At 31.2% G+C, this 19478-nt stretch overlaps 1 protein-coding gene across 13 annotated transcripts in view; it reads right to left on the bottom strand.

Moving 5' to 3' along the window:
• LOC123291560 (coiled-coil domain-containing protein AGAP005037) overlaps positions 1-19478 on the bottom strand; it is a 137552-nt gene that overhangs the window by 89587 nt on the left and 28487 nt on the right. For 12 of the 13 annotated variants that reach the window (XM_044871881.1, XM_044871887.1, XM_044871893.1 and 9 more), the window contains exon 2: positions 1756-1812. The exons of the other annotated variant lie outside the window; for it this stretch is intronic. In XM_044871881.1, coding sequence (XP_044727816.1) covers positions 1756-1812 — 57 coding nt within the window. The remainder of the gene's footprint in view (positions 1-1755; positions 1813-19478) is intronic. 13 annotated transcript variants of the gene reach the window in all.

Raw genomic sequence — 19478 nt, 5'->3', positions numbered from 1 at the left:
AGATTGGTGTTAATCTCAAATACTGCTAAGACTTTTTTATGTATTGTTTTTATACCCTATATATATATGAAATATATCAAGGTATACTCAGTTTAGTCCCAGGTTTAAAATTAAAGCATACAAATTTTGGCGACAGGCAAAAAACGAAAAGAGATTTCAAGCTGAAATTTTTCTTGCAGGATAAGGACATAAATAGTAAGGTGAAGTGAGTATATGTGCGTCATAGATCAATTAAAACTAGAGCACAGTTGAGAAGGGTGGTGGGACTCTTGACAGGACACTGTCGATTGAACTATCACCTTCATAATATGGGGATCTTTAATGATCGCCATGATTTACATCCATTAGCTTGATCCGATTTTATTAACGCCTCCCACCCGAAGACGTTTCTGTAAAGTTTTGATTAAATCATATTAAAAATGTGATAAGCACTACCATTTCAGAAACAGCCTGTATCATATGTAGGTAATACAGATATTGATATTGATATGGTTTGTTAGTTAGATATTTCTATTATAACCGCAAGACAATGTTTTATTATTTATTTTTATAAATATTTTATTTCATAAATAAATAAAATTATCATTATTAAATAAATATTAAAATAATAATACTTATATATTAATTTAATTATCGATATTAAATATTACACTTAGTTTATTAAGGTGGTTCGGCTGTCACATGACTAGTAAACTAGTCAACTAGGCAATTTGTGTGACGTAAATGTAAGAAAATTCTCTAAAAATATCTTAAACTATGCAATTTGTATGACGTAAATGTAAAACAATGCTATAATAATATCTAATTTCAATAAGAAAAAGAAATCAGAAAAGTGAGCTCAGTTCGTGTTTTATCACATTAATCTTTCTTTTAATAATTTTCAATTATATTAATTTCATTTTCATTTCGTTTTCTTTTTATCAATTTTCCCTATAATTCACATTATTTTCTATACTTTAGTTGAAATTTACACGGTAACACAATGAAAATATTTAAAATTTTCAAATGTTTTTATAATAGCAATCCTGGATTTAGCATGCGCCATTTATAAAAATATTTTTATAACTTTTATATATGAAATATATATCAAGGTATACCAAGTTTAGTCAAGATTGTAACGCTTAGAAATAATATCGATGCTAGCTAAAATTTTGATAAAAGTGTCTGCCTGTCTGTGATCACGATAACTAAAAGACAAAAATGGATATCAAGCTGAAACAGAGAGACGCAAAAAGTGAAGTTAAGTTTTTATATGTGCAACATTGATCAAGGACTTGGATACATAGGGCCCATTTGGTAAGCCAGTAGAGATAAAACAATAGTTTAAGTATAAAAAATGTTGCTAAAAGAAAAATAAATAACTTTTGTTTGAAACATTTTTTCGTAAACATCACTATTTATTTTTATCTCCGCTGAAACAGAAATATCTTGCTATGAGCATTTTCGTTGACAAAAAAAATTAGGCAGACGTAACCATAACAAAAATCTCTTCTCAATTTCTATTCTAAGGAAAATTAGAACTCATGAAGTACCGCGACTCGTGACCCATGAAGTAACTTATTAGCAACGACTCATTAGTTACCAAAAATTTCATTTTGCTTTCGAGTAGATATTGTTATGTAGGTAACGTTAACGTGTGAATAGCAAAACCGGTAAAATATTATTTTGTACGCGGTAACGTGTGAATAGTGAAAACCGTTTGTGTTCTTTTGTTCTTTATAATAAGAAAATTATGAAAGAATAAAAGAAACTTACCAGATTCATTACCAGAATGGCCACGACCTGATTTTCCATCAGCGTTCCACTCCTCTTCTGGAAAACAATAATTAAATATTTTCAGTATATTTATTTTTTGCTTGTTTTTCTCATTCATAGAGGCCTTATTTTCTTTTTTTTTCTCCTTAAATTAATTTTCTAACTAGAATTATTTTTATTTGATAAAAACATGCGATTGTGTGCGAGTTTTCATCGAAAAATTATTACCTACTTTATTTGAAATGATAAATTTTGTGGTTAAACATCTGTTTACTTTCTTTGTAGTCCAAGCAAATAAGACAATTGGTTTCGTTCAGTTCTGAAACGGGCAATTTTTCAACGTTAAGGTTCTATGAAAGTACGAACCACGAAAATCCTTTTCGAAACTTAAAAACCTACAAATTAACGTTGAGAAACTGCTTTTTTAAAAATTTAGGTAAAAAAATGTCTAATTTGCTTGGAGTATAAGATAATTAAAAAAAATTTGTAAAAAATAACAAAAAAAAAAAAAAAACTATACCTGAGCTTGTATCGGACGTTGGTAAAATGCAAAGTGAAACTGAAGAAATTTTTAAATTTTAGTGTTAGAAAATTCTATACAATCTATATATACAGAGTGTTCCAGTGAAAATAGATGTTAAAAAAAACATTCATAAATTAACCCGTCAGAACTCTTATTATGAGGATTTTGTTATAAGACTTCTAGACCTATGTGTACCTTACATTTTTGTCAAAAAAAAGAAAATTTTTTTTCAAAATCTCAATTCTGTTGTTTATACAGACTGACACCCGCAGTATCCGGCCGTTCTTTTTTTAAACGGCCATAAAGCGATTGTTGAACACCGTATATGTTTGCTAATGTATAATTGTTCACTTGTACACCCTGTATATAAATCTAGATTCTAGATATATTTTTTGATTTGATTGTTTTTAAATGTGACGAATATGAGAATACCTGAACACGTGTCAGAGTCTGGTATTGGCTCGTCATCATTGTTATGACAACAATTCGAACATGTTGAACACATTTTATTTAAAACTCGCGCCAGTATTTAATATTTTTAATTAATTTATTATTTAATTTTAGGACACATTTTTAATTATTATATATTAATTTTATTGATTATTATTTATAAATTTTAATTTGTAATTGGTGAGGTATCATTTCATGCTGAAAAGTTTATTTCTTAAGCATTAATATTTAGAAAGTAGACGAAAGTTGCTAAAAAGAGGCTAGAGAAATAATATACAGGGTGTCATAAGAGTAACAGACGCCTTTGACATATCAGGTGAAAATTAAAATTCAAATTCCAAGACGAAGTGACTTTCTGTTTTTAATGAATCCTAATCATTCGTGCATCGAATTAGAAAATGGAAGAGGACTTTTCGTTTTAAAATTTTATTTTCTATCTGATGCAACAAGGGCGTCCGTTACTTTCTTGACATCCTGTATTGTTATACAAAAATTTAACTTTATTTTTATTTATAGGCAACTTTATTACAGATATGATATACAAATTACATAATGAAATCGTATATACAATTTCTAATTAACTTGTTTAATCGCCCGCACGATAAGCCAAGAGGGAAAAATTTTGGAATTTGATAAAGAAATGAAGAAAATCTCGCGTGGACAGAAAAAACAGGTTAAAGAAATAATATATAAGATTTAAAAATGTTTTTTTTTTAACTTTTATTCCAAGCTTTCCCAAAAACATATTTTTATTTTTAATAGTTCCAGAAATGAGTAAGTGGTTAAAGAGGGGTTGGGGGTAAATGTTTCCACAATATCTTCACAACTATATACAGATATTTACAAAAGTTTACAAACCGGAAAAATCATTTTTATAACATTTAAACGGTACGTTTTCATTTTTTGTTGAATACAAAAGCGATCAAACTCGAAAAATCTCCCCCAAAATATACAAAAAAACAGAAATTCATAAACGAAAAACGACAAAGAAATAAACTTTCTATATTATTATTTATGACATACAGTTGGGACAGGGTGTTACAGAACAAATGGTTAGATAAATAAATTAACGGGAAAAAGTTTGGTAAGCTTCAAATTATTTTTAAACGGTTCAAGGTAAGGAGCAGAAAAAGGGCAAAAGGAATACTTTTTTTTCTTGAAAACTTTAAGTTCTACGCCTAGATCACAGTGATTTTTGTACTTTTTTAATCAAAATCACCCAAGTTGCCAATAACTTGGATAGAGAATTTTTTTCGTAGAGAATCACTCCTTAAAATAAAAAATAAATAAAAATCATGGATAGCGATAACGCCCTGTTAATTTCCGATTATTTACCACTTCAGTTTAATAGTTAGTTGCTAAATTGTCTATCTCAGTTATAAAAGGTGTTTCTTTATTTTAGGAAAAATATGCCTTAACGCACTCTGTAAATATATGTCGCATTTTATTAAAGCGTCTCAAATAAATAATACTTATTCATTCGTAAGTTCTTTTTCCTCAGATTGTTTTTTTTAGTCCAGATGCCTCCAGCATACATTGCCTTTGCAAAATAACCCTCTAACAATTTAAGTCAGGCTTATAGGTTAAGTTAGGCTAGGTAAGAATGGTTGTCCTGGGGTGGAACACACCTATACAAAGGATCCGTAATGATACCGAAAATACGATGGCCCATTCTCGGCCGGTACTCCTTGAGGAGGAGCATCAAGGAAAGGCTTGCTCAAGTAAGTCCATCTCCTCACGGCAAAGCTGAAAAGTTACAGAGAAAATGAGACATCGTTTCCTCGTCCTCCTCACTGTGGTAATTCCTACAATAGTCGTAATGTACTGTCAGGCCCTAGCGTTCAGAGTGCCTGCCGCCTAGCGAGTGTTTTGTAATAGAAGTAATGGTTTAGTTTCTTGAGACCCTTGGAGGCTATTTAAGATCATCAGATCGCCTACGATTGGTACACAGACTATATTTGCCATGTAGTACCACCATTGCATTTCTACCTCAATCCAAGATCCTAGTTTCTAAAGTATCTTCATTCAGGATCAGCTTGCAATTCGCAAACGGAGCTGCCGGATGCTTATTGATGCTTGTGTTCGGTAACATTGTCGATTTCTAACAAGCTCGTCGACTGCACTCGTGTTCCGGTGCCTATACTAGATTCTATTCATTTGTCCCGCCAGCTCATTTAAGGATCTTCTTCGAATATTGTTAATAAGTATACAATAATTTAGAATTTTCTGACACTATATCCATAGACCAGACCAGACCACTATCTTAAAAGCCACACACTAATTTCTAGAAGTATATTTATTTATCAATGACAAGGGAATCTAGACTATATTATTATGTAAGCGAAACTTTTTTTTTTAATAGAAAAGAAGTAGAAAAAGTGTGACACAATCTGGAAAAATACTTCTATTCAATTGTATATTTCTATAAAAGTGATTGTGTGTTTAGACAGCACAAATATACGAACGCACGGGCGCACTGCAAACCATCATGTCATTTACATAGCGTGATAAAAAAACTGATCACTTCCTTGTTAACTTGTAAACGAACTTGTACTATAAGGAAGTCGTACTTAATAAATGTTAGTTTTTTTAGTCAATAAGTGCTTATGAAAATGTTTAACCATCTTTTTTGTATCGAAATATTTTAATGGCGCGATTTTCATGGCGCAAAAAAAAACAATAGTTTTTCTCAACCTTTGCACTCCCAGCGCAAAGCAGTAGAGGATAATTATAACGTTTGAATTACATTTTAAAAAAGTTGGAAGTGCATACTTTCTGTACCATATAAGGTTGATATCGGATCGATTTTCTCGAAGAAACTGATTTATATGAAATTATGATAATTTAATTTAATAATTCGATTGTGACGATAATACAAATACGCCTAATCGAAACTTATCGAAAATGGATTGAGGGATAAACATTTGAGTATTCCCTTTACTTGCAGTACAAGGAAGTAAAAAATATTTTTAATTTAAAGGTAAGTTTTCTTATTAAAATTATTCAACTTTAAGTATCTGTCTGTGTATAGGCAACCTATCATACACAGTACACTTCACATCAGGGACGGAGTCATCACGAAGGATGGTATGGTATGGTATGGTATGGAGGTTAGCGGGCCATGCTCGAGCATCGCGTCTCGAAGCAATGGTTCAGAGCACCTAGCCAAATAGACCCTTGTACTCTATCTCCGCTACGCTTTTCAGTGGCTATTATAACCAACTGATGTACTGAAAATCAGGATTTGTCTAGCGCTGAGTTTCCTAATTTCTTCTGGTTCGACTATGGCCGGACCAAACCAATTCCTTCGCTGTGGTGTGAGCGCCGGGCAGTAACAGAGAAAGTGGATCGATGTTTCTTCTGAATTTTCTCCGCATCTGTCACACGTGGGAGATTGTCCTTTTCCAATCTGATGTTGGAACTTGTTCAGGTTATCATGCCCTGTGAGTAACTCTACGATGACTCTAATATCAGCTTTGTTTAGTTTCAAAATCTACTCGGCTCTGTTACCGAGCGAGTTTCCTTCACCCAACCGGCTTTTGGCGATTCGCTTTAGTGTTTACGTTTTTAATTCTTGTTTCCCCCTCACAAATAAAAGTTTTGCCATGCCTCTGATAATAATAATTACATATCTGAAGAGGTATGCTTTCTTCTTCAAATCTTCCCTCTCAACCCCTTCAAGTCGTTTTGTTCTTCTCTCCTCAAAGCTAAGTTGTTCTTAAAAAAATATTTATATAAGTATGCACATTGCTTCTTTATTAATGATGATGTTATTTTAAAAATTATATTTTCTTTTTTTCGGTTGTATGTGGTGAACAAGTTGAACCGAGCCACGTCAAGAGGATGAGTTTACAGAATGCCAGATAATGAATTGTTTTGTGTATGAAAGTAATTGGATGGTAATGGGTCCTTCAATTTTTTCTCCCCTTTCAAATATATTCTGTGTATACGGTAAGACATGTATGGCGTTTATTACAATGCTGGCTGGTATGGTATAAAACTTTGCCTCCACTTATTTTAGTAAATAGAAAGTTTAACTCGACAGTATGGAAAGATGTAAGCGCTATGTTTGTTGCCACACTGATCGCACGATAATAAATATTGCTGTTGCATGCCATTAGTAGCATCAGTGACATTAGAGTGTTAAAAAGTACTATCAGCCAGAAGTATTGTGCATATCATCAGTCAGTATGGGCCTGGCACCCATAATGATATCGGTTCATTTGCCCTAACTGTTACCGGTGTTTCGATCCAAGCTATTACCGGCCAAGTGTGAGTCTGACTTAAAATTTAAGTTGTCTTATTGGGGCAGTTTTTTGAAATACAGCTCCCTGACCCACAGATGGACGAACAGCGGAGATTTATTAAGAGGGTTCCGTTGTTTATCCTTCGGAAACGAAACACTAAAAAGTCAAAATTAGGTCAATTAAAATTCGAGTAATTTTTAAATCAAATTAAAAAAACTATTTTTAAAAACTGTTGTAAACTATCCCGTTTGAAAATAATTTGATTACAGTCAATGTTACTTGTTATCTACAGGATGATTCTTTTAAAACTTTACACCTTTATATTTCAAATCGAAATGGAACTTGTAATTAACGAAAATAAAAGTCAGAGTATTTAGTCTATTTTGTTCAGGAGTGTTTTTATGGTCGAGGCTGTCTTTTTAAATGCCTGCTTTTGTAAAAAATAATACTAGTGTTCATTTCGTTCAAAAATCGAAAGATGTATACTTTTTTTAAAATCATCCTGTTTAATGACATGAATGAAGAATTAATTAAGCAGAAAAAGGTTTTTGATGATAACAGAGCGTGCTTCATGCACAACAGACAATGGATTGGTTCGATATAGATATACATATTCTAATAGATCTAGAAATAGATAAAAATCTATTATTGTTTCTTCTAACAAAGCGTAAGATTCGATTCATTTAAAAAAACTATCCCTATTTTTTTTTTTTTTTAAATAACTACTTATTTTTACAGGAAGCACTCTCCACAAAGTTATTGACCTTTTATTAAACAATTTATTTCAAGTCTAGGGTCAAACATAGATATTTGACAGGGTTTATAAGTTTAAGTTGTATCTGGGCTCAAATTGCATAAGAAAAGTTATTGGAAAATAGTAAAATAAAGAATCTTAGTATGTAAGAATCAAATTAAAATGTGACTGACACTACCGTCACTTTGGATGGCAAAATAGTTGGATTTTAAAAGAAACCATAGAAATTAATATTACAGGGCACAAGATAAGAGCTTCAAAACCATTTTAAGGATATAAAAATGTAGTATCTGGATGACCAAGCTTTTCTCGGTATTTTTTGAATTAAAAGGCACTAATTTTAGCACTAATATAAGAACCATTTAAAACGTCTCTACGCATATACCAATTTGAATGTCCCGGTAAAATGTACTTTTTTTAGTCGCCAATAGATGTCAGAAAAAGTCATATTTTACAATCAATGTGTCATTTTTTTCCTGAAAACACGGATAAAACTCAAAAAATGAAACTAAACTAGAAAGAAGTTGTTGAATAGTTCAGTGAAGCAGACAAGAAACGGCTAGTATACAATAAAATTTGATAGAATAATAATAATATAATCTGATATGGGTCAGTGGGTCCATAAAATCACATACGTGAATATAAAATTTACCAAAAATAATTCATTGTTTTTATGATTATATTAAGAAGATGCTCTTAATATTTAATTTGAAATCCAAAACCAAAAAGAATGGAAACAATATCCATATTTTTTTATGTGTAACTTAATTTATTACATATTAAAAATGTACAACGAGTTCCTTAAATATTAATGAAGGAACTATGTTTCTTATCGCATGTTATAATTTGTTTGCTGGTTGGGATGTAAATCCAACAAACTTTTACTTTTACCTAAAACTTTTTTAATCGATTCAGGTTGCCATGAATTTTGAGAATATTTTGAAAATAATTTACAATCTGTCAATTTATATTTTTGTCCAAAGTTTTCATTCAAAAAAATGAGTTGTGAATTATCAGAAGAAGTTAAACATAATAGAGATAATTTAAAGTAAGAATAACGCAATTTTATGTTATATCAGAGTAGATTCAAATATATTTCAGTTTTACCTCAAATTAGCATAGAAATATGCAATTAGTAACGCGTAATTCTACCTTGACAATGAGTCGAACTCATTGTCTATATAAAATGGATTATGCAATGTATGTTAAAGGAAGGATATAACACAAGAGAATTATTACAAAACCTATCTCAATAAATCAATGAATTTTATTACATCGGGGTAAGATGTAGTGCCTTACAAACTTTCATATTTCATAAAAATCGGTGTGACAGACCTTTCTGCAACGATAACAGCTGTCACACCAAATTTTACTGAAAATAGATAAAATTTGCAATAAAATGGTCTCTTACAAATTAATTTCTATCAAAGTGCAAAATATTTGGGCCAGGATAAACCTTGGTACACCTAATCCATATTGTACCTATCGTTAAGTAACATTGATTCATATGCGAAATTTCGAAAACCATGTAACTACAGTTTTACTGTCATAGGGTCCCCGCTTATAAAGGTACTACATGTTCCCCTGATATTATACTGCATTTAGAGTATTTTACCTTATTCTACATAAGAATAGTGGAAGTGGTGGATTAGAGAGAGTGTAGTTAGTTAGTTGAGTGGGTGTGGGTAAGTAGTACCTACCTTATAGTTGGTAGCAGCTAACAACTAACTATATACCTAGGTAGATACCTACCTTAGTAAATAAATTATGATTATAATATTATTATGGATTTAAAAGGGAACGAACGAACGAACAGAAGACATTCCATAATAAACTTTACTTACTTACTTGCCATTTAATACTAGAACAGGCTACTACAAATGAATAATATGCTTACTTTACATGGATCTACCAGCGAATAGTTGTAAGTGTACACTTTAAATCAAATTTATTGACACTATTCGAGTATATTATTAAAACCTCAACGCTGCGATAGTAAAAAAAATGAACTTTTCATTAAGTCAACCAACTAATCGTTTTCATTGAATAAAATGATTATAGAACGATTATCGAATGCGTTGATATCTTATATATTATTACTCTAGCAAGTTTTTTTCTGCCGTACCCTTAGCTTCGTTATTCCTTTATCAAATTCCATGATTCGCTTCTCATTTTTAAGCTTATTATGTCTTAGCTTTATGAAATATATGCTTGTGGTCTCAAAACACACTAGACAAATAATTTGCACGACAAACATGTTAATTTTTACAGATGCTTTCCTAATACTCTAGATTTATAATTTCTATTTTTAATACATGTTCTCCTAATATTAATTTAAGGACTTTGGACTTTTTTCACCACTTTTCGACGAAATTTGTTATTTGTTGTTCTAGCCACAGTGTACAGGTTGGTCAAGGGTTAGGTAACTGCGAAAGCGGAACTCCGCACGGGTCGAGATAGTATATATTTATTTTGTAGAAATTTTGGTTTATTGTGTTAAAGCGTGATTTTGATTTTTGAGAGATGATTACTTTCGTTACTTAAAAATATTACTCTCTTTGACTTTTCTGATCTGATAATAGAATAGATCAGGTATTTATGATTTTCAGTGTACTTAATGTATTAGTGTACTATATAATGTAAGTGACCTCACCCACCTCCATGTACAAGTCCATGTACAAAACAAATGAATGCAATATTTATTATTAATATTGTTTTAATATTCATCAAATATTCATTATTCATATTTTGTATTCATATTCATAAAGGGCATACCTTTCTTATAATAGATACATTTCCTAAACCGCAAAATGGATTGGCATTCTAATCCAGACGTTATTTCTAGGCACATATTATTTCGGGTTATAATTCCAGGAACCCTGTCGCCTTGTTTGCTTCAAAGGATTTCTTCTCTAGATGCTTAGTTTTTGAAACAAAAATTTTTTGGTAAACTAAAAATGCAATATTCGATTTTAAGAAAAATGTGTTTTTTTTTCAATCTCCGAGGAAATTTTTTAAATTCGACTTTTTTAGATTACAGACCATCTCTTAGCACACCCTGTAAGTGTAAAAGATTAAATGCGCTTCATTATTTTGTACGCACCATGGTTAAATAATATTCGCTGATTAAAGCATTTTCGTGTATTGATCTTGAATGAATGCAAGAAGCCTTATTAGAACATAAATACATAACATCCCCAAACCCAATCCAATCCAATTCAATTTAGTTGAATTGAACACTTCAAAGTGTTATTGAATTGAATATGAAAATTATTAATATGGATTGTAATCAATAATCGTCATTCATTATTCATTACTAATTATAACCAGTTAATCCTTGTCTTTTGAACCCCCTTAACTAACCCCTATGTCCTTTTTGGTAGTTGTATGTGGGTACAAAAGGGTCAAATTGTTTTTATATAGAAATTATCGGGTGTTACAAAAATAGGGCATCAAAAAAATCTAAATATGCCTACTTTTGAAATCATTTATTTATTTAAATAATCGGGAACCCCTTCTTAAATTTTCAATTGATTTAGACTCAAAGAAAAATCAAGCTTTTTATTTAAAATTGCCTTGGCGCTCGTACGTCCTTAAAAGCATTCGTATACTTGTTACACAATATACCGCTGTCTCCACCCGCTCAATTCCATCAAATATTTGAAACCAAATCACATGTGAGACAGGGTTTGGATGTGAAAATGATGAAAAACAATATGAAATTATTTTATATTAATTGAAAAATGTAATTTGCCTGAGGTTCAATTCAAAATTCATCGATATTCAATATATATGATTGATATAGAATTCTCGATATCAATTTTATGAAAAGGGTTTGATAATCTAATTAAATTCGTTAATTTAATAATAATAATTACATCCTGATAGAAAATTTTATTTTCACATTGAAAATTGAAAAATTATTTTCATATATTCATAGGTCGGCGTTAAACAGCCGTTTCAAAACAGTTGGCAATTTGATGGGAAGGTGTAAAAATTGTGTTTAACAATTTGTTCGATTTACGAAAATTTAATAGTAGGTGATTTCGGACTTTCTGTTTTAGGAGATAATGTAAATTTACGATCACTAAACTCGCAAAAAACCTTAAAGATTGTCTTCAAAATTAGCAGGCGGAGGGTTTTTGGGGCGAAAAATCGATATAGCTTGGTTTTATTTTTAGAAAACGTCGTTTTATCCGGGTTTTCAGGGAAAACTGAAATATTGACTGCAAAATATGACTCTTCCTGACATCTATTGGTGACGAAATAAAGTATTATTACGGGGACATTTAAATTTTTATTTTGGATGGTTCTTAGTGATAAAAAAGATAGTCCGGCACTAAGGTACATTTGAAATTTCAGGGTAAAATAATGTCACCATACTTCACTCTTTCATGTCCGTTAACGCTAAGATATTGAGAATTTGTGGGCCATCTCTTTGCTTAACTAATGTACAAATCATTTTGCCCATTTTCTGCTGCTTTTCTAAAATTTTCAAGGTTTTTTCCAGCGAAAAGTAATTTTCAGTTTGATCTATCTACAATATGAAAGCACACTCGCGTACCCCATACATCACGCTACTGGTACGCGTCTCGCTACGCTCATGGCTTAAAGTTTTTGTCAGGAATAATAATAATAATAATAATGATTCACTATAGCGAGCCGTTGTATGTTTTGTTGTTCATATAATAATTCTACAAGCTCTAAATTGAAGTACCATAGGGAAAACATTGAGCTACATATACACTGAACGACATTCAAAATGGGACAACATTCTACATATAAAGATTTTAAAGTTATAAAATTTTATACAAAAGACTTAATCCGGGAGCCCGTGGTAATAAAACTACGAAATTTACCATATGAATCAATACTATTGAACGATAGATACAATATGGACTTGTTGTGCAAGGATAAACTTTGGCACACCTAGTTCATATTGTACCTATCGTTAAATAGTATTGATTCCCATGCGAAATTTCTTTCGAAATCCATGAAAGTGCAGTTTTATTATCACGGGCTGCAGGGCTAATTGTTATATGAAATCCTATTGTGGGATTTTATTACTGCCTGAGGCAAAATTTTGATAAATCTACTTTGCTGTATATGCGCATTACAGTAGAACCGCAGTAATCCCACGAAATACCCATACAGATTTTCAGATTTAAAAATGAGGATACCTCTAAAGATGATTTAGATGTAATTAAAGGTTCCTGTACCTTGAACTAATCTTCTCTTTATGATGATGTTTCATTTTCAATAGTATTCAGTGTACATTGTATATATAAATATATGTTACATTTATGAATATTAATTACTTTTTAATGTACAATTGGTGTACACAGCACAGCTAACTGTTGAATGAATTAGATACAAGATACAAATACAAGATACAATGTATCTGAATATCTAGATACATGTGAATATGTTTCGTATCTGGAGGATGTGTGAATATGTACACAGCAGTGTGGAGGCATATAAGCACACGATTTTAATAGCTTTTTTTAACTTTTTTACTTGATCATTCCATAGGGCATCTTTTACGCGGTATCAAGACGGTGGGATTTTGGATGTTTGCCTTCAAAGTAGGAACGAGAAACGGAAGCGTCCGAAAACGAGCCAAAAAATGAAAACGAATTAACGCACACTTAAAAAGACTTAAATTATATTTATTTGTGCAGTCGGGTAAGAAAATAACGTTTGAAAAAAAAATAGGATGAGCCCTATAAATGAGCTTTATATACATATATAAAAACTTAAAGTGGTAGCTTTTTATATACATTCAAGAGTGGCTTTATTCATCTAAAACAAAGGTCTGGGGTCTGTTGTAGGATTTGACCGTCATATATGTTGTCAACTTTTTCACATACAATTATTTTCGTATCCCCCGGACTTGAAAATTTTCAAATACGTGGCAAGCCTAAGCACAGTATATTCAAATTTGATTATAACAGTTATAAATTTTAATAAAAACAAAACGGTATAAGATATCAATATTATTTTTTTTAACTTGCATGATCTAATTTCGAGAAATAAACAGAAATCTTATGGATATCTTATACCGGTTTGTTTTTATTTCCAAACTCGCTGACAAAACAAATTTTTGTATTTTAAAAATATTTTGGAGTCAATCTTGCCAACAGTTTAATTCCGTAGCCGTTCTGAAATGACTGCTTGGTCCTAGATTTATTTATTTTTTCTCTAAATAAGACGCGCTTTTAAAAACATTTAACAACTGCAGTGTGTGTGCACACACATTCCCACTCCCTTACACCTCCCCCCCCCCTCTTGACTGCCTCTTGTTTCCGTTTGCATTTTTCTATACTTTTCTGCTTTAAATGCATTCTTCACTGCAGTAAACTGTGATTTAAAAAGATTTGATTCATATAGCTCAAGAGTTTGTCTGATCAAAGTATAAGTTAAGGTAAGGTAGATAAAAAGATAAATTAATAAATTTGATAAAAAATTATTTTTTATAAATATTTCATTTTAAGGATGTATAAGCCTGACAAAAATGTGTGTTTTAAAGGCTCAAAATTTTTGTATAGTAAGATATTCAAAAATTACGAAAAATACCGAATAATTCCAAGACGGCCCAGGCTCTATAAGTTTTAAGTGAGTTTCAAACTAATAGCGCCACTTGATCAGGAATTTCGAACAGTCACACAACATACCCGAAACCCTTAGAATATATTTTGATACCACAAAAATGATTTGGGAATATGAAAGAAATTGTTTAACAAGTGAAATTTACAAAATTTTAAAATCCCCCGAGAAATTTTCGGGTACGGAACCCTAAACGTGCTCTTGAAGTATATCTGAGAACGCTCTCCATTAAATTACCTTTCTCCCTAAAGCCTTCTCTAAACTAAACCAATTTTGAGGATCATCGCCAACTTTTTAGTTATTCTGGTTACGGAACCATAAGCTCGCACTTGAAACATAGCTAAGAACACTCCCCATAAAATTACTTTTCAAACGAAGCAAAACAATCCAAATCAGTTCATCCGTTTGGGTACTACGATGCCACAGACAGACACACAGATACATAGACATAGAGAGTCCAATTTTATAACAGCCCAGTTTTTTTGGTTCGGGGATTAATAATAGTAATGAAATTTTTCAAAACTTTTAGAATAAAAATATGTGGAAGAAGTCCTATAAAATTAATGGTGAAATCAAGGTGCCTAAATAGAAAAATCGAAAACTTCAATTCGATTCTTTTTTTTTCATAATTTTTCATTAAAACCTTTTTTACGAAAAAACCACAAAAAATTTGCATACTTATTTTCACTGCAATAAAATTTTCATAACCTAGAAATTTTTCAGAAGAAAATTTTCATCTGACAAACAAAAATTTTTCGATTTTAAAATTTTTTTAGTAGAAATGATACCTCTCACTAAAAAAAAAAGAAAAAAAAACCATTTTTAAAGCACGATTTTTAGAACACTTTTTTTAGAACATTTTATCGGTTTGAACACAAAGCAACAATTATGCAACTCAAAACAAAAGTCATCACTGTGTTTTTTTCGAAAACAAATTCATCGCGTATTGCACATGATCGATAAAAAAAAAACCCCGCAGTATATTCAAAATTCAGTATGATGATTTTTCGGTCGTGTTTTTTTGATTTTCGGATCTTCGGTTTCACACAACAAAAAACACTTTGGATAACAAATAAATAAAACAATTAAATCGGTTCAGCCAACAATAAAGTAATTATTACTCGTGTTTAGAAAAAAATAAATAGAAATAAATAATAATAGATTTTTATTTTTGAGTAGTAAGAGGGAGTAAGTAGCTACAACTAATTCTATATATATATATATATATATATATACATGCATCTATATATTTATCTATATATATATATATACTAATGTGCTGTATATGGAGTTAACAGGACGACGCGTCGGGCGTCGTCGCTTCAAATGTTAGACCGTTGTTGAACGAACTAACGAATAACAACGGCAGCAGAGCAGCCACCAACGAACGAACCAAGTGTTCATCTTCTCCGCATGACAGTAGCGACTACTAGCACTATAGCACAGCATGTTTGGGTAGCTGCCACCAGGGCGCGTACCATTATTTCATTCATATTCGATTCGTAAAAGTGAGGAAGTATAATATACAGTGTCTGTCAAATCGTAGTCAAGCACATTTACACGGTGTTATTGACTGCAGATCGTGGGCCTACAGAATAAGCTCAGAAAGACGATTGAAAAAGTTATTTACCAATTTTGGATCTGAGCCCTAATTTGGGCGCTACAGGTATGACAAAAATTGATAAATTTGTTCATTCACTGAATATCATTCGATAACCAGCAGCCAATGATAATCAGTAGATATTAGTAAATTTCATTTAATAATATTCAACTTAAGAACAGATATCAACTGATTTCATTCGATTATATTATTTTGAAAAACATTTAAAAAAATTATTTCATTGGTTTTTGTCAAATCCCTACTTTTTATATTTTTATTATATTTTTGCAAGAAAACATTAGATTATTAGTAATAAATCAAATTACGTCACATAAGGCGTGTCTTTAATTTAACGTATAAGTTGAATATTATTAAATGCAATTTACTAATATCTACTGATTATCATTGGCTGCTGGTTATCGAATGATATTCAGTTAATGAACAAATTTATAAATTTTTGTCATACCTGTAGCGCCCAAATTAGGGCTCAGATCCAAAATTGGTAAATAACTTTTTCCCTCGTCTTTAGGAGCTTATTATGTAGGCCCACGATCTGCAGTTAATAACAGAACACCGTGTATATAGCTTCTTTTATCTGAAGGAAATAAATACCACGAGACTCAAAATAAAATTGACTGAGTTAACTGTTGAAATACACTGTATAGAAAGTGTTGAACATCAGTGCTTGCATAATTTTCTTTATAAATTAGAAGAGTTTAATAAACCAAAACAATTATGGCGACTTTTCAGAAGCCATTTATTCGGTTTTCAGAAATTTTGAAAATACGGGCAGACGGGCAGACAACCGGAAATGAACTATAATTAAGTGATTTTATGAACACCTATACCAAAAATTTGTTCGTATCATCAAAATTTTTGCGCGTTACAAACTAGGTACTCAAACTTTGGTTAAAGAAAAACACTTCATCACAATTTTTAAAAGAAATAATTCAAAATTTTTCCGCGAAAGAGGCCCCAAAACTGTGTCTATATTTACCGCAGAACAAAATGAACAGTCACCTACTTGCTGAAACAGGCGGGCCACTTTAAAAAGCTGAAAATAGCTTAGCAAAATATTAAATTTTCTAGAGATCGACTTGAAACACACTGTACATGTATAGTAGCTATACTATATTAAAGAATCGGTTTACCTCGGTACGTCGGTTCGATTTCCTATGCATGGCATGTGTATATGTTTGTGCCACTAAAAGTATGAATGTCTTATACAGAATGTTTCAAAATAATATTTATGGTGTATAATTTTTTTGTTTCTTCTAGAATTTCTATGGGTGTGTTTTATAGGTATCAATAAAATGGATAATTATATGGTTCTTAATGATAATGGCGAATAAACATGAAATGGTTGTTTTTTTTTACCCATTCTTAATTCGAATTAAGTATATGTTTAGACGAGAAATCGTTAGGATTTTTATATTTCGATCGTTTTATTATGTATCAGATTTCTGTGCCATTTTCTAAACTTATTAAAATTTATTGTAATAGCGAAAAATTGTTAGATACAGGGTGTGACAGGAAATTTGCTTACATTTCTGAATAGTCGCAGAATTTGAACAGTAAGTCGGATTTGAATGCGGTTTTTGGCATTCGAGGTGTTAGAGCCTCAGGAAACTCGGTTAATAGTGATGAAAATGATTTCAAACTTGTTACTCTGGAGTTTTTAGGGTCGCCGAACATTAATATTGCAACAGGATTTATCCCGAGATACCTGGTGCTCGATTCTATTGCGATATTCGTGTTTAGCGGCCTCAAAAAACCCCGAGTAACAAGTTTGGAATCATTTTCATCATTATTAACCGGATTGAATTCCTGGCGCTCTAGCGAATCGAATGGTCAAAACCGCATTCAAATCTGACTTACTGTTAAACTTTTCGAACTTCATTGCATCGTTTCTGTAGCTAAAAATGTTTCTTATGAAAGTATAATAAAAAGATTCCAACTTACAACGTTTTTCAAAAACACACAAACATCTCTGTCTCACCTTGTAAATCAGATACCATTCTGACTAGTTTCGGCATGACATTTGTTACCGTATTATCTCTTTTTTCTATCAAAATTACTTGTTGCGTTAATTTTAGGGTACCGGTTAGCCATGACCGATGGAGCAGTTGTTGAAACATTCGGTATTTGTATTGGTTTGAGAATGACTGGTAAGTAGATATTTTGTATATTATTTATTATTGTGGTAACAAAAAACTAATATATCACACATTTGCCAATAAAAGACAAATAACCGAACAGTTTCAGCAACGAACGAGCAGCGTATCAATTCGATTGCTTTACAAGCGCACAGTCCAAGCTAGATAACGCAAACACTCTCAGCTGATTTTTCATTTCATTAAAAATTTCGTAATTGTTATTTCTACCTTGTAAATAAACTAATTTCTAGGTCAATTAGAATAATTTTAAAACTTGTTTTTCCATATTTTTCTTTTTTTTTTTTTTTTTGTATGCTAATTTAGTTTAAAGTTTAAATAAAAGCCTATAATACCATATGTGGTGTACCTTTTGCAAGTCGTCCCACCCCAAAACCATCCCCATTCATAAATAATCTTTTATGTATTATTTTATGCTAATTTGTAATTTAAATTTTTTGTTCCCCGTAAAAAGGTTTAAACAATGTATTGAAAGTTTTAAGCAAAGGATAATTTATTGCTAAAAAAAAAGAATTGGAAAGGGAATAAAATTGAGATTGGCTTTTTAATAGAAAATTATTGTTTTTCTTTCATGAAAATCGAAAAAATTAAATGAGCTCATTTCAACCTCGAAAGAGCTCTGAAGAAATCATTATTACAAAATGTAGAGAATTCTACTGTACCTCTCCCAAATGTTAGGAAAGGATAGTCCTGAAAATTAGAAAAAAAGGGCCTTGAAAATTCTACTTTTATTTTTCATATAATTTTATCAATTTTTGAATCAGAAATTTTTCTTAGCAGAATCTTGTTAACACAACCATTCATGCATGAGAGACATGTTATTTTCGTCTCGCGGCAACACTAGATAGCCTCTTGAAGTAGGTAAGAAAAAAGGCCTTGAATTTGAAAAGAGTGAAATGCTTTTTTTCTAGTAAGAATAAACTTAGAATCAAATAGAATACCTACAGTCCCACTCCAGTCATAGAAATAGATATTTAATATAAAACAGTTCACATTCAAACATTTTAATCCGAATAATTTCACACATTTATGTGCATGTTTGAGCGTGAACGTATAGTAAGTATATGGCGCGCATAAATAGGCGTAGTTCATGCTACCATCAACAATGGTTGTAAAACTATTTATCTATTTAACAAGTAAAGACTTTTATAGTGGTATTCGATCCAGGAAGCACTGTTTACAATGTACGTATGTCGCAACCTTTTAAAAAATTCAAGAAAAATTCTTCGTTTCCAATTTGGATAAAGTTGGACCAAATTTAATACATACAATTCCGTCAGAATAACTAGGATAATAATATTACTCACTTTGAAATTCCACGGCGATCCCAGATCCATATATTGGGTCTCTTTCTACTTCATATGTAAAT

This window comes from Chrysoperla carnea, chromosome 2, assembly GCF_905475395.1.
Source record: "Chrysoperla carnea chromosome 2, inChrCarn1.1, whole genome shotgun sequence".
NCBI lineage: Eukaryota > Metazoa > Arthropoda > Insecta > Neuroptera > Chrysopidae > Chrysoperla > Chrysoperla carnea.
This window is presented reverse-complemented; position numbering and strand designations above follow the sequence as displayed.